General features: G+C 39.4%; 1 protein-coding gene across 4 annotated transcripts in view; it reads left to right on the top strand.

Moving 5' to 3' along the window:
• Positions 1–15708, top strand: part of NCAPG (non-SMC condensin I complex subunit G) — a 42402-nt gene that overhangs the window by 16805 nt on the left and 9889 nt on the right. For 3 of the 4 annotated variants that reach the window (XM_038400473.2, XM_038400475.2, XM_038400476.2), the window contains 10 exons: positions 291–431; positions 1535–1658; positions 2313–2402; positions 2588–2767; positions 3296–3406; positions 5499–5618; positions 7660–7899; positions 9476–9657; positions 14142–14316; positions 14722–14883. In XM_038400473.2, the coding sequence (XP_038256401.1) occupies positions 291–431; positions 1535–1658; positions 2313–2402; positions 2588–2767; positions 3296–3406; positions 5499–5618; positions 7660–7899; positions 9476–9657; positions 14142–14316; positions 14722–14883 (1525 nt within the window). The remainder of the gene's footprint in view (positions 1–290; positions 432–1534; positions 1659–2312; positions 2403–2587; positions 2768–3295; positions 3407–5498; positions 5619–7659; positions 7900–9475; positions 9658–14141; positions 14317–14721; positions 14884–15708) is intronic. The other variant, XM_038400474.2, reaches the window with a different exon arrangement.

The raw sequence follows: 15708 nt of genomic DNA, 5'->3' as shown, positions 1-15708 counted from the left end.
AAGATTACTGAGGTGCATCCCTTCCCTATGATACCCAATGCATACCATAAAGAAACTGGCAAATTGGTATGCATATTAGACGATGGGGATGAAACTATTAATTTACTGTTCTTTGGAAACATTTTTTCACAAAATAAACGTCATCAGTTTTATATCTGACCCTGTTTCCTAACTTTTTCATCCTGTAAAATATAAACCATTTTGTTACACAAGTAGGAAGGAACACTTTTTTGTATTTTGACTTTGCAACAGAGATCCTGCATTTAATGATGACTGTCCTTTGTGTTCAGTTACCTTCAGAACATGCCAGTTCTGAGTGAAGAACAAAGGGAAGATTTTTCCTGTATTGAAAACTTGTTGACAAAAGAATTCATAGGTCAGCAGTTGATTCTTATTATAGGCTGCATGGATACCACTGAAGAGGGAGGAAGGTAAGCTTTGTAAAATTGTATGCATGTACAGGTTTGTTTTACTGACTTCTTGGCCTTTACTATGGAAAACTGCTTGCTTACATCTAGAATGTTCTTCTAAAGAAAAAATTGTCAGCCAGTCAAAATATTACAGTTCTGTGCTGATTGGAAAAATGGCCTCACCTTGCTTAACAGGATTGCTTCTGAGTATATTCAGAGTCCTAGCTGCTTACTTCAGTGGAACAATACATTTAAAATACTTCTATTAATGCAGACCTAGTACCACTGTGGGAGAGTGAATTCATTTTTTCCATTCTGACTTGCTCATAATCAACAGAATTGTTGATTAAGTTTCAAGTAAACAGTCTCTTCATGAATTGTGATGTCAGAAAGAAAAAGGCATAGATTCCATTTTAGATTTCAAGCAGATTTTACTATTTTAATTGATTCATTAAAACCATCTTTTTACCTGCAACTTGAGCAAACTTGACATGGAAGTAATTGAGAGAGAATAAGTTGAAAACCCACAATGCCACATTTTTCCTTTTTCCAGATATAACTGCACATTAATTAATATTGCAGGTGTGAAGTCTTATTTTGGTTTACTGCATTGTGCGGGCATTGAAGGAATAAAGTTGTTTTGTACTATGACTAGTTAAGACATCTTGCTCCTGGGAAGATACGAGTTTTTAATTAAAGAACTGAAATCGAAGTGCTCTTCACTAATTATAAACAATGAGTGCTACTACTCCTCTCACTTTTATTTAGCATCCGATGAAGTGAGCTGTAGCTCACGAAAGCTTATGCTCTAATAAGTTTGTTAGTCTATAAGGTGCCACAAGTACTCCTTTACTTTTATTTAGATAATAGGTCACACTTCATAGAAAATTTGGTGTGAACTGGTGAAAGCAGAAGAAAATAATATTGAGTTAAAAAAATTGAATAATTCATGTAAATACTGTTCAGCTAAGAACAACCTAGTACTTTACTAGAAAATGTCTTTCAAAATAAATAAAGTAGATTAAATCTTAGCTATTGAGTGTTTTCCCAGTATTTTAAGAAAGGCGGGTGTAATTTGAAAAACAGTGACACTTTACTTTTTAAAAAAAAAACAAAACCCGCAGGAAGCATCTACTGGCTGTCCTGCAGGAGATTCTTATTCTACCTACTACTTCAACATCCCTTATATCTTCACTTGTCGAGAGATTGCTCAGCATTATCAAAGATGACGACAGGAGAATTCATACAGTAAGTAGTTTCAGTTGTTTCTAGGCCATGTGACACACAGCCTTGACAGATTATTGTAGTGGAAGTGGCAGCAACCGCTATAGTTACATTTGCAAAAACATGCCATTCTGGTCCTCTCTTCCAGTCTTGTCTTATTTTCACCATTCACCTTAAGAGATGTGAACTCTGAAGTTAAATAAGCCATGTGCATACCCACAACCTGGAATGTGTGCTTTCTGAACGTGGATGGATTGTTTTTGAAAATACGACTAAATTTAAAAAGTGGTGCCCTTTCACAAACTGCAATATTTAATGTCTCCTAACCTGGCAGATCTCAACCAATTTTGACCAGAACATTCACAAGCTCTTACTCTTCTTTATGAAGGCATCAGTCCTTTCTATCACATTTCCAGACTCAGCTAGCTACCAGGAAATTCTAGACCTCTTGCATGGTAGGGCAATATATTGGCAAAAAGGGTCACTAATCTTTTTGGGATTTATTGTAGTAGTTTTATCTACTAAAGAAATCAGTCTCCTGACTGAAAGCTCAGGATTTATGCAGAGGGATGATACTTTTTTAATGTTGAAAGTCCATGTATATATGGTATATAGGATCTGAAAGTCAGACCAATAACAAGCGGTATTAATAGCAATAACTTTTGCATCCAATATTAGGTTGCAGAAATTATCTCAGAGGTTCGTGAGCCCATTGTTACAGTTGACACTCCTAGAGATGCAGCTGAAATAAGAAAGCAACAACTTAAGGTAAATGAATTTTAGGTAACTTGCGGGAAATGGATACAGTGGCTATTTAAATTTTATTTACTTTTACAGACAGCACACTTAGTATACATGTGCTACTGACTAACTGATTTAGATAGTCTAGCATTTATTTTACAGCTAATAAAAATCAGTTACAGTGTTGTGACTTTCATTTTCTGTGTATTTAGCTGGCTGAAATAAAAGTGAAACTCTTGGAAACAAAAGAAGCTTTGGAGGAATGTGTTACTCTGCAGGATTTTAATCGTGCATTGGTGTTAAAAGAGAAAATAACAGAGCTGGAATGCATCAAGAGTGATCTGATAAAAGAAGCAGAACAGCCTGAAATTAAAGAAATGCGCGTGGAGAAGGTTCTACTTCCTTCCCCCCCCCCCCCCCCCAAGTGCTGGTCATGTTTTGATATCAGTGATATTTTAGTTCACTTTGGTTTTCAACAGGTGAACAGGCCTGTCTTATTTAATATCTTTTCTAAGCTGTTAACAGGCATTTCATTGTTTTTCATCCAGTTGTCAGTGTTTTGTATTTAAATTTCACAAATGTAAATTATAATATACTCTATCAAAAATGTTTTACAATATAACTGCTGTTTTGTGCAGTTTATGTACTTTGAGGCTATAATTAAAACTTTATTTTATAAAAGGGTTTTTATCCTCCCTAAGTGCTCCTAGCTTAAGTGAAAATTAATGACAAATGACCCACAAATTCAGCTAACTGTAGTTCTGTTTCATTTTCAGTCCTGTAGGTGGATATAACATTCTTTGATAGTCAGAATATAGTGTAAAGAGAACATTTTACTTGCATAGAAAATATATGATTATCTGGTTTTGTTTTTCTTTCTCCCTTTCCTGATAAAGAAAATCTTTTTTCTCTTCTTAAAGAATGATCCTGAAACACTACTGAAGTGTTTACTGATGTGTTATGAACTCCTCAAGCAGATGTCCCTTTCTAAAGAAATAGGCCCAACAATGAATGGGATCATTGAATCCTTGGTATGTGGCAATAAGTAGTACAACTTTACAAGTATAAAAGATGGAAAATAGAAAAAATAAAATGAAAATAGAAAGATTCTTAAGTATCATGGAAAATGATAGTAGTTCTTGTAATGCATCTTCACACTACATTTCTTTTAGTTGTCAATTTCTTTGTGTATATATGGGTATCTCATCTTCTCTGTCAACATCTCAATCTCTGCATTTGTGTTTTGTGTGTGTGTGATGTATTTTAGTGTTCTTTTATAAGCTAATTTAAACAGCATTCTTGGTATTAATGCAGTGAGCTGAGAAGTGTTGTTTTGGTTTGCTAAACATGTTGGTTCTTATACATAAGTTGCTGATATACTGATAGATGGGTGTTTACTTCGTTCTTAGTCTACTAAATTGCCAGCCAGGAGCAACTAAGCTCCAGTAAAGTTTAGCACTGTTCATGGACTTTTACAGTTGTGTTTGTGTTCCCTTTCCTAGTGTCTGTTTTTTGTGGGAGTGTCACATCAGTAGTGCCTCTGTTTGCTAGCTTTTACTCTTCATATTTACTTTTATCTTTGTGAATAGATTCAAAGCAGAAAGAAACCATAGCAATTCATGCTACTGCTTCTAAGCTTCTCCTTATGTTGAAAGAGGCTAAAATGTGTATTTCTGCCACTGAGGTCAAGATAATGAGTGCTGAGATTCCTTGTAGGAAATCCCAGTAGAAGTTGAAGCCCAACTTTTTTTACTGAGAAAACAATTCAGTCTTGCTCCCATTTCAGGGATGCCTGTATACAGTCAACCTATTTAGTAGCTGACCTTAAAATGGCTGAAGCTGAGCACTCAAATGATGCAGGCCCTTTTATTTGTGTTGATGAGATACTTTATTCCTTTTTCCCCTCTGGTTGTTAATACTGCTGAAGATTTATATGGAGTGAAATGGTTCTGTGTTGAGGAATATAAAAAAGGCAATTTCAGACTTACCAAATCTTTCTCACGAGGTATGCTGCTCAACTCTAGTAGTTTTGATTATGGGATTTCAAGTTGAGTGCTTTGGACTGCCTGAAGTTCCTTTACCTGTCAGTCTGACTGAGAAAAGTCTGGAAGAAATAAGTTGCGTTGAACCAGTGGCTGTGTTACAGAAGCTGGTGTTTTTTTGCTATCTGTTCTATCTCTCCATCTGTCCAGAGTAATCTTTTACACAGTGATCTTTCTCTAGAATTACAATCATTAAATATGGACCATATAAGTCAGTATAGTGATCCATGCAATCTCTCTAGCTAGATAGGTTTTTATTTAAGTTAATAGTTTCTTGTGCAGGGTCTCCTGTGTCTCCTTAGGTGGTTGCTCCCACTATTTTACACTGATCTTCTGGGCCAGAAGAGTGAGTTTTTGTTTGAATTTGTATGTTTGTTTTAGTGTGCGAAATTCAAGCCATTTTCCTAAGATGGTCATCCCCTTTTAATGATAATTAGATGAGGTGGGCATCAAAAGTAAATCACCAGACAACATGTTAGTGTGGGTCGTTTAAATTCCTTGTGGTAGGGCTGGTGTGTGCTTGCAAGTGGATTTTGATGTGTCTGTGAGAGAAGATGATGTATGTAGTTGTGTGGATTCACTCTGTATTTTCTGTGATTTTGGAGCTGGATAACTTTTTTTTAACAGTTTTTGTATGTTTGGCTTTTACTTAACCATAAATTATGTATTTAATTATATTTTGTCTAAAATCTCTCTACTCTGAACCGAAATATTTTATGGGCCCTTCATGGAGTAATTCTTCTGAATTTATAACTTTGGAATCTTTTTTTCTGAAACTCATCAGAATATTTGAACTGATATGAGTCAATTATTGGAAAACAGTGTTTCACCTTCTAGTGTAGGCTCCATTTATCTCTGTTTACTCTCAAGTCTGAATATTTTTGTCTTCAATTAGCAATGGAATAGAGTCCTACTTTTTGGTTGGTTCACTCCCTAGGTACAAAAGCACATGTGAATATATTACACTCTAGGTCTCTTAACATTTACTTTCTAATAACTGCTTTTCAAACATGTCGTAGCAAGTATTTTGTTGTTCCAGTATGTACATTTTAATCACAAAGAATCAAATTATTATTTTTAGATACTTCCTGGAATAACTAATGTCCATCCAGGTGTAAGAAATATGGCAGTTTTATGTTTGGGTTGCTGTGCTCTCCAGAACAAAGACTTTGCCAGTCAACACCTTGCATTGCTGCTACAGGTAAAAATTTTCTTAGTGATAAGAATTGGGTTGTTTGGCTGTGACTTTGTGAATAAAATTGGTCTTGGACTTGTGGCACGTAGTTCTAAATAAAGTAGTACCGATAAAGGATCTTAGCTGTGTTGGTTGAGGATTTAAAAAATAGTGAACAATATATATGTGGCTTACATCCCAACTCTGCCACATACACTTGACTTATGCTGATTGATCTACTTCTCTCAGCCTCAGTTTTCCTCACCTGTAAAATGGGGGTATTTCAGTATTGCTTACAAGATGCTGAGAAGCTTAATTCGTAATATTTGTGACTTTCTTCTTTTTGTCCTATCTTGGGCATTATGTGAAAAAGAAAGGGGTCCTGGCAGCTCTTGTTGGTCTTCTAGGTACTTTTTTTCCCAAACACAAGTTGCATACGTCCATTGTTTGGAAAAATGCTTCATGGTTGGGGCTCTTCTTTTTTCCCCCCGAGTTCAAGGCAGAACAAAAGGAGCTTAAATCAAACCTAAGGCCTCTAGAGCAGAGGTGGGCAATTTGCGGCCCACGGGACAGTCCTGACTGGCCCTTGAGCTCCCAGCGGGGGAGGCTAGCCCCCGGCCCCTCCCTTACTGTCCCCCCTCCCCTGCAGCCTCAGCTCGCCGTGCCGCCAGCGCTCTAGACAGCTTGGCAGTGTGGCTGGCTCCGGCTGGGCAGCGCAGCTGCCAGTACTAGTGCTCTTAGCAGCATGGTAAGGGGGTGGGGAGCGGGGGCGGGTTGGATAAGGGGCAGGGGGTCCCGGGGGGCAGTCAGGGGAGAAGGAATGGGGGGGCTGGATAGGTGTGGGAGTCTCGGGGCAGGAGTGCAGATAGGGGTCAGGGGACTGGGAGCAGGGGGGGTGGCCGGGGGATAATGAGTGGGGTGGAGGTGGTGGATGGGTCATTGGTTTTTAAGGCTGGCAGTCAGGGGTGGGATGGGGTCGGGGCCAGGCTGTTCGGGGAAGCACAGCCTTCCCTACCCAGCCTTCCATACAGTTTCGGAACCCCGATGTGGCCCTCAGGCCAAAAAGTTTGACCACCTCCGCTCTAGAATCACATGGACAATAGCAGAGGAGTTTCTTGAACTGCTATTTTTTTTATTTATAACATTCTTATATATTTATTTGTACTGTAGTAGCATTCAAAGGCCCTCATCAAAATAAGTGACCCATTGTATTAGGTGTTGACAAACATATAGGACAGTATAGTCACTTACTGAGAGAATTTAGGGTAAAATTTTCAAAAGCCTAAATCCTATTTTTCAAAAGTGATGTAGGTACTTAGGATCCTAAATCCCATTGACTTTCAGTGAGACTTAGACTTTTAAGTCACTATAGAAAATGGAGCTTAAGATGAAGTCACTTTTGAAAATGTTACCCTTAGCTATGTGTGTCTTCTTTCAGATTAGACTAATTTATGCAGCTGTTTGAATTTATTACCCTTCTCCTCCCTGCTGTCCTTCCATTCCATTACTTGTTGCGTCTTCTTTCAAATTAGACTGTAAACTGTTTGGGACAGGCATTATTGTCTTACATGAATACTACTCAGCAGAGTGGAGTCCTGATTATGATCTGGGCCTTTGGGAATTAGCAAAGTCCAAATAAGTTTGATATTATTATTACGTGCTTCCAGAATAGACACAATAGGACAGTAAGAATACATAGGATAAGGCCTCCAATTTGGATCAGGATGACACTCCCATTTGAAACAGCTATAAATAGGGCTGCACTGTTTTGGCCTGAACAAAGTAGGCTGATTGCATAGCTGGAGCTGAATGAATAATCTTGTATAGTTCCACCTCAGATTTTATTCCAAACTTGGGTTCATATTTGAGCTGTCAGTTTGCTTTTTCATATTGTTCTAAAATTTGGAGAGATTCCGCTTAGCTTAGGTGGATTGTTATGTAATCTTTGGGTAAACTCAGTCACTGATTTAGGAGTTAAATATTGTCAGCTCTTTGTTTTTAACAACACTTTTAATTGAGTGATGTACCACAGAACTATACATCTTTTTCCCCCCTTTACAAATCCTAGGTTTTACAAATTGATGATATCAAGGTAAAGCGAAGTGCTTTAAAGGCAGTCTTTGACCAGCTGATGTTGTTTGGGATAGAAACATTCAAAGCAAAAAAAGTCAATGATTCTCACAGTGAAGAAACAGAGATTAGAAGTGGAGATATTGAAGAGGAGGAGACTAAAATAAAAGAGTTGGAAGAAGAGACTGCCACTGTTCACAATCTCCTACAACTTCTTTCCAGTTTCTTAGACAGCGAGGTAAGTTATCTATAAATTGCCGTCATTCTGCTCTTCTACATCTTTTTTGTTACAAAAGTAAAAATTTATATATAATTGTACATAAGTAACACTTCTGTATGTTTATATCTTGGATCAGATGCCCAGCGTATTGAGATTTCAGGAACTGCTTGTAGATTTAAATGTGAACGAAAACTGTATGGCACTGTTGCGTACTGCACAGAAGTCTATAAATAGGGCTGCTGTTTTGCCATGGTTTCTTTAGAAAACTCTGTAGTTAGTACTCCTGGTAAAAATATGTGAGACATTCCTTTGACCCAGATAACTTTATTTTCCTATTAAAGGTCATTTGGCTAGATTCTCGGGTGGTGTAAATTGGCATAGCTCCATTTAAATCAATAATAACTAGAGCAGCTTGTGATAACAAGGATATCTGTGTGAATACAGCAGTATCTATACCAGAACAGACTTATTTAAACACTACTCCAATCCATTTTTATAAACTGTTTTCTGTACTTTGCAAGAGGAGGAAATTACTTCATCACTGTTGGAGGAGTTAAAGCTTCCATTATGAGTTCACTGGGTCTGATTTTTGAGTCGTAGTATTCTGTTCCTGTATTCTGCTACCCTCCCACATAACTCATGGCACTAACTAGGCATCTCCCCCAGGTTTTCAGTGGTTTTGTTTCAGTTACAATTATATGACCCCAATGCTTTCTGAAAACATCAAATTGTGACCTTTTGTAAGAGGGAAAAAAAAAAGGTGTACGTGCCTTCTGATGGATTGTATTCCTCATTATTATTTTCTGTTTTATATCAAATTTTCCTTAAGCTATTTTTGGATCTTGGTCACCTTGCGTGATTTGGCTTTTTCACGATGGTAGCCTTCTTGTAAATAGTCTGAGGATAAATATATTGGGACTTGTCTTGCAAACTGGCTTCTACTTTGGACCTACTTGTCTCCTTCCTTCCTTTTGGGAAACCGCTCATAAACTTTTTGAAACTCTGTAAGTAGCTGGATAAGGGCAGATATGAAGCCTCATCAATGAGTTTGAACTAAATAAGGAGAAAAGGATGCAAACTACTAGTGTGTGAGTATTTTTGGCAATTTCCAAAGAAGTATGATTAACTGCATCCCTGGCATTACTAGAACTGTCAGTCCTACATGCCTTTCATAGATGTAAAAGAGCAATGAAATGGCAGGATTGTTCTGAAATCCATTTTTTCACTAGTGAGTGAAAAGCCTTTTTCATTTTTAACTAGGTTGGAAATGGATTGGAATCTAAGAAGTTGTTTTATTTTTCCTGTATGTTAGCTGTAGGTTTCATGATAGAGATTTGAGGCTCCTGAATTCTATTAGTATGGATTTGGATATCATTTTGCATTTACAGTAACTTAAAGTGTCTGGGGTATGCTATTTTAAGAGTTTCACTGACACTAAGGATGCAAGTTTGAGCCCGCATTGAGGTTGTCGGTGGTGTAGGTATGTAGCCATAACGATCTCAGTGTAAGATTGGGACTTTATTTTTCAATTAACTAATGTGTGTTGGTCAAAGGATTGTAATTCTGTCTCTGATCCATTCTTTCTTTTCTTAAGTTTTCAGAACTCAGGACAGAAGCTGCAGAAGGCCTGGCCAAGTTGATGTTCTCTGGGAGATTAATTAGTGCCAAACTTCTTTCTCGTCTCATTTTGTTGTGGTATAATCCAGTGACAGAAGAGGATACTCAACTTAGACACTGTCTGGGAGTTTTCTTCCCTTTATTTGCTTATGCAAATAGGTATGAGCTTTTAAAAATCTGATGTTGAAATCACACATTGTTTTTTCTTTCTTTTCTAGGTTGTAGTTTTAACTGATTTTGTTCTTGTGATTCCCTTACATTTTGTATGTGGGATGTACTACGTAACTATGATACAGTAGCCTAAGAAAGTAAGGATAGCAGTGTCAAACCTGAGTACTTAAAATTAGATACCTAAATAAGTGGCCTAATTTTTCAGTAGGTCTGAACACCTGCAGTTCTCATTTACTTCATTGGGAGTAGTTGCATTTCAATGACTCTGAAATTGGGGCACATTTAAGTGCCTAACTATGTGTTTAAAGGCTTAATTTACAGCCTCCTAAGAAGGTAAGGTGATCATTTTCATGCTTCCCTCTTGAGAGAGTTAAAATAGTAATAGTGTGCATCTATTTGCACAAGAAGATTCATTCCATATTTATTCCTTTGCGCTGCATTAGTATATGGCTATCAACGCTGATGGATCGCTCCACTGTTTTGGTTACATCTGCAACATACCTAGAAATAAAATCCCCACCTCCATTTTTTTTTTTAATGGAGCGTTCTTCAATGCTTAGCCAGACAGTCATCCATAGCGATCGTTTGCCATTTCCTGCACAATCGCAAAGGTTTGATGGCGTGGGTGTGCAGCATCGGAACACACTTGATGAACCCATGTAGGGGGTCTGCCTCTTGGCCGCCTCCACCCCTCAGTTCAGTTGGTGGAATTTTATCCCGGATGTTACAAACCACCCGGAGAACGGTGTTCGCTGAAACGTCTTGTGGCATCCTTGTGACATGTCTGAAAAGCATAAGGCTCCACCTGCGAACAATGGCCCCAGTAGTCTGTAGACCAGAACAACCATAAACATCTGCATTACAGATGAAGTCATTCCACTTTATGCCCAGTATTCAACACTGACATTTTGTGTGGAAAGCCTGCAGCTTTGTCCAGTCCGCACGGCGTAGTGTCCATGTTTCGGAGCCATACAACAGTATGGGAAGGATTCAGCTCAAATAAATCCTGAACTTGGTTATCATACTAAGATGATGTTGATTCCATATCCATTGTAACGGCCTATGGCAGATGCTGCGATGCCAATCCAATGGAAATCCTCCGTGTGAGAATTGGAGGAGCTTGTAAGTATAGAACCCAGATAACAAAAGATGGAAACTGTTTCGTTGTTCAAAGAGATTGGAGTTGCCGGTGACCTGGTCCTAATCTTATCTGACTCCTCCTCCTCATGCTGGAGTGCCTCACGAAACCTGTTGGGGCTCTGTACTAAAATAACAACATCATCAACATAGTCGAGGTCTGTGAGTGAGAAATCGCTGATTTCAATGCCAATGGACCTGACAGAATGCTGCATTATGAGATCCATTGCCCAACAAAGGAGTGCAGGGGCCAGAATGCAACCCTGCCTAACACCAGATACTGATTTAAAAGGCGCTGACATGCAGTTCCCCAGACGAACACGGGGAGTGGTTCCATTATGCAGCTCTCTAATCAAGTCCAGCAGAGTGGTAGGGACACCTACAACCTTTAAGGCCTTCCATAACACGACACAGTCTACTGAATCAAATGCAGCCTTACGGTCAACATACGCTATGTGCAGGGGCTTTCTGAACTCGCAATGTATCTCTGAAAACAAGCAAAGGGCCAAAATGGCATCTAATGTGAACCTGTTCCTCGTAAAATCTGACTGTTGGGGCCAATGCTTCTGATGTAAAGGCTCAAGGCCTGCAAGCAAAACATGCGAAAAACATCTTCCCTGCAACGGAGAGCATGGTGATCGGCCGGTAGCTCTTACATTCATTGTGCGGTCCCTTGCCTTTGTAGAGTGAGATCACAATACTGTTCTTCCAGGTAGTTGGTAGGGTTCTAGTTCTCCACACTAGACAAAAGACGGCCAGAAGTAATTCTGCTACAGGATCAATAGCACATTTTAGCAGCTCTGAGCGGATGCCATCAGCACTGGCTGCATGTCTGTTTTTCAGTTTAGAGTCATCCACTTCACTTCATCCAGTGTTGGTGCATTAGTACAAATGTCTGGATCCGGAACCACAGTGACTGCCAGTTCATCCAGCTCTGAACAGGTGGCAGCTGGAGGATGGTTCAGGACACTGTGATGATGATCCACCCAGCGTGAGAGAATGTTGTCATGCGATTTACATGGATGACGTTGGCTGTCGTTCAGGATGCCGTTCATAACTACCTCTTGACTGCTGAGGTTGTGAATGGCGCGAAATGCTTCAAGTCGCCCCGGCTAAGCCAAGTTCGACGACATCCACCATTTGGTTATAATATGGCTTGTGATTGTGGAGTGCCAGGTGGTTAAATTTTCATTTCAGCTGATTACAAGTGGGTTTATCACCATGCTGGTGGGCTGTGGCCTTCAATTTAATAATCTGGAAGGCCTTTTCTGATAGCCATGGATGGTGTGCTGGATAACTATGAGCAGCAATTGTCTGCTCAGCAGATTGGTTGAGGGTAGAAGTGAACAGGGACCAGGCAACTTCCACCTCGTCTGGCAGATAAGGTAGAGCCAAGAATCTGTTGCTGACATCAATACAAAACCTGTTGGCTAAACCTGGCACGTGGAGTGTGTTGACGTCAAACTTCATCATCATCGCAGAGGATTTATCCTACTCGTTGGCGCATCAACACCATAGGGTCAACCACTAGAAGGTGATGTGTGTTTGCCGCGCATTCTGCACCACGATATACTCTACAGGAGGTGAAGAGATGCCTATCACGTGTAATGATGTGGTCCAACTCCTTCTGAGTGACTCCATCGTGAGAGAGCCATGACATCTGGTGTATGCGTCGCCACTTGAACCATGACCCAAGAACGGAAAGAATCTGGGAGGCACAGAATGTAAGCAAGCAGCGAGAATTAACATTGGGTGTGCCTGAACCATAATGACCAATGAGCTGTTCAAATCCCGTTTGTAGGGAGCCTGTAACTGCATTTAGGTCACCCAGGATCACGAGATTATCATGAGGCGGGACTGTGCATACTAGATGTTACAATTGATTGTAGAAATGATCTTTAAGTAAGTAAACAGATTTCTCTGTCTGCGCATAGATTACTATGACAGTGAGATAACTGTGCCGATGCTAAAGACATGCAGTTAGGGTTGGAGTGAAAGAAATCTATTCTTTTGAAATTCTTTATCTCCTTTTGTCCTTTTCTTTCCCCTCTCCTAAATCTATAATTTTTTACTGCTGCCTGTGAAACTGCTTTGGGAGCTCTGATCTAACTCTTTATTGAATTTCTTAAGGAAGAGATAATATAAACAGAATTATTTTTACTTGTTTATGCTGCTGAGCACTGCAGCCAGGCATTGAAGTCTCACTGAAGGAACACTAGCAGTGGAACTTCAAAAGGAAACAGACAAACTGACCTTAGTGCTCAGCAGCTGTGTAGAGGAAACAGTTGGGCTCCTGTTTTTAAATAATTAAATTAGCAGATTCAGGACTTTCAATGCAGGGTATTTGTTTTTGTGGGGCAGAAGGAGGTTGGTGCGGGAGAGGGAAAGGTGAGGTTTAAATAAACCCAACCAAAATGTGGCAGACTTAAACTCTCCTTCCTTTCTCTGCCATGGAAAAAATAGGACTGGCTACTCTTTGACAGGCAGTTTGTGGCTAGCTAGTATAAAAGCTAAACTGGGAATATGAAATAGTTACAAATCTATTTTTTACAATAAAAAGTGAATTTAAAGTTTCTACAAATTTCTACTAAAAAGACAGTTGAATGAATTGGGGATGAGGAGGAGGAAATTGTGGAGGGAAAAATCCTTAATTTCCTATCGCTACTCTGTCAAGAGCAGGAATAAGTCACTTTATTGAGAGGATAATTTTTCACTTAACTTCTGTTGAGTCCCGTATCAAAGTGGAACTAGGATATGTCTTCAGTGTCCCTCAATCTGGAAAAATGGACTGACCTCTGTGATTAGTTCTTCTGCATGTGAACAGGTTATCTGGTCTTATTGACGCATGTTCTTTGGTTGCAGTTACATTGGCAAGAGGAGTCTGAAATCTTTATCTCTGAACATTAGTCTTACTGTATATCCCAACAAGTCAAGGTCATTCTTTGTTCCAGAGTCACCACTATTAAAAATGCAATTGCGTATGTGCTATTGTGGCATTGAATGCATCTTCTCTATTAGGAGGGAAATGCTAATGTACTTCCTTGGTTATCGTCCCTTTGAAGCCATTCCCTCTCCCTGTACTCTGGAGAGTTGCAAACTGGATTCTTTAGGGACCAACAGACACAGAAAGGGTTGTTGGATAAATAACTTGGTTTTAAACTGTCTTAGGGCCTTCTTCCTGATCCAGCAAACAGACAGGACCCTTGGTCCATGATGGACCCCAGTCCTTAGGATGAGGCCCCACAAAATACTGTGCTAGTTCTGAGATGAGGCTGTGATGAACTTCTGATCACATTTTTGCATTGTGTTACTAACATTTGATTCTTTTAAAACAGGACTAATCAGGAATGTTTTGAGAAAGCCTTTCTTCCAACTCTGCGCACACTGTTTAATGCTCCTGCATCTTCACCTTTGGCTGAGGTAGATATTGCTAATGTTTCTGAACTGTTAGTGGACCTGACAAGACCAAGTGGACTGAATCCTCAGGCCAAAAAGTCCCAGGATTACCAAGTATGTAGATCATGGCTAACGGGGTGCTACTTTGATGTTTGTGGCTAGAGCTAACAATCCAGCCACTGCTATCACTCTGTGAAGATTTCTCCCTTTGAGGCTCCTGCATAAGAGGGAAGGAAAGAGATTATCCCACGTGACCTGTCTCTAGCTTGCTGTTTTCATGTGGCTAAAGCAACACCACCATACTTAATTTACCAGCAGCTGTTGTTTGCTCCCTCGTGTGTGTGTGTGTGTGCGCATGTACATAAATTGGCGCACATGCTTAAAATACTGCTTTTTTGAGATATGTAATTTTTTGCCATTTAACATAGCTAATTGGGCACTTACGTCAGGCACATTACACAATCGTCACATGTAAATAACTTTCAACCAGCTTTCAGAATATTCTTATGATTTTTACAGGATTTAACAGTGCATGATAGCTTAGCTGTGAAAATCTGCAATGAGATCTTGATAGACCCAAGTGCACCAGATGTTCGTATTTATGCAAAATCCTTGAGTTCATTAGAACTCAGTAAATATTTCACAAAAGATCTTCTGGTTCTACTTGAGGAGATCCTTGAGGTAGGTAGTATACCAAAAAAATTGTGTTACATTGCTCTTGGTACCTTTTTTAATAGCTAAAAATTCAGTATTCTAGTAGTATTACATTGTTAAATAACTAAAACTAAACTAAAAATCTGTGTTAATACTAATCGGGATGGAATTATTTTTGTTTTAATCAGGATATTTATATTTTAAACTGTGGGATGAGATCACTATGAACTATGTTAAAATACATTGAACCATTTCAACCAGTGCAATAAGTTGAAGCAACATGCCATGTTTTTCATGTCATCACAGTAAGGTTCATGATAGATGCATGATAGATGTGCTACAGCTTATTTTATCACATGTAAATAAAATTGAAGATAGTCCTTTACATCTTGGACTATAGAATAGAATAATAGAAGATTAGGAAGAGACCTCAGTCATCTAGTCCAACTCCCTGCTCAAAGCAGGGCCAGCCCCAATTAAATTATCCCAGCCAGGGTTTTGTCAAGCTGGGCCTTAAAAACCTCTAAAGATGGAGATTCCATCACCTCCCTAGATAACCCATTCCAGTGCTTCACCACCCTCCTAGTGAAATAAGTTTTCCTAATATCCAACCTAGACCTCTCCCACTGCAACTTGAGACCATTGTTCCTTGTTCTATCATCTGCCGCCACTGAGAACAGCTTAGCTCCATCCTCTTTGGAACCCCCCCACCCCCTTTCAGGTAGTTTGAAGGCTGCTACCAAATCCCCCCTCACTCTTCTCTTCTGCAGATTAAATAAGCCCAGTTCCCACAGCTTCTTCTCATAAATCGTATGCCGCAGCCCCCTAATCATTTTTGTTGCCCTCCGCTGG

The sequence above is a fragment of the Dermochelys coriacea genome, chromosome 4, assembly GCF_009764565.3.
Source record: "Dermochelys coriacea isolate rDerCor1 chromosome 4, rDerCor1.pri.v4, whole genome shotgun sequence".
NCBI lineage: Eukaryota > Metazoa > Chordata > Testudines > Dermochelyidae > Dermochelys > Dermochelys coriacea.
Note: the sequence above shows the minus strand (reverse complement) of the source record. Positions and strands in the feature narration are given on the sequence as shown.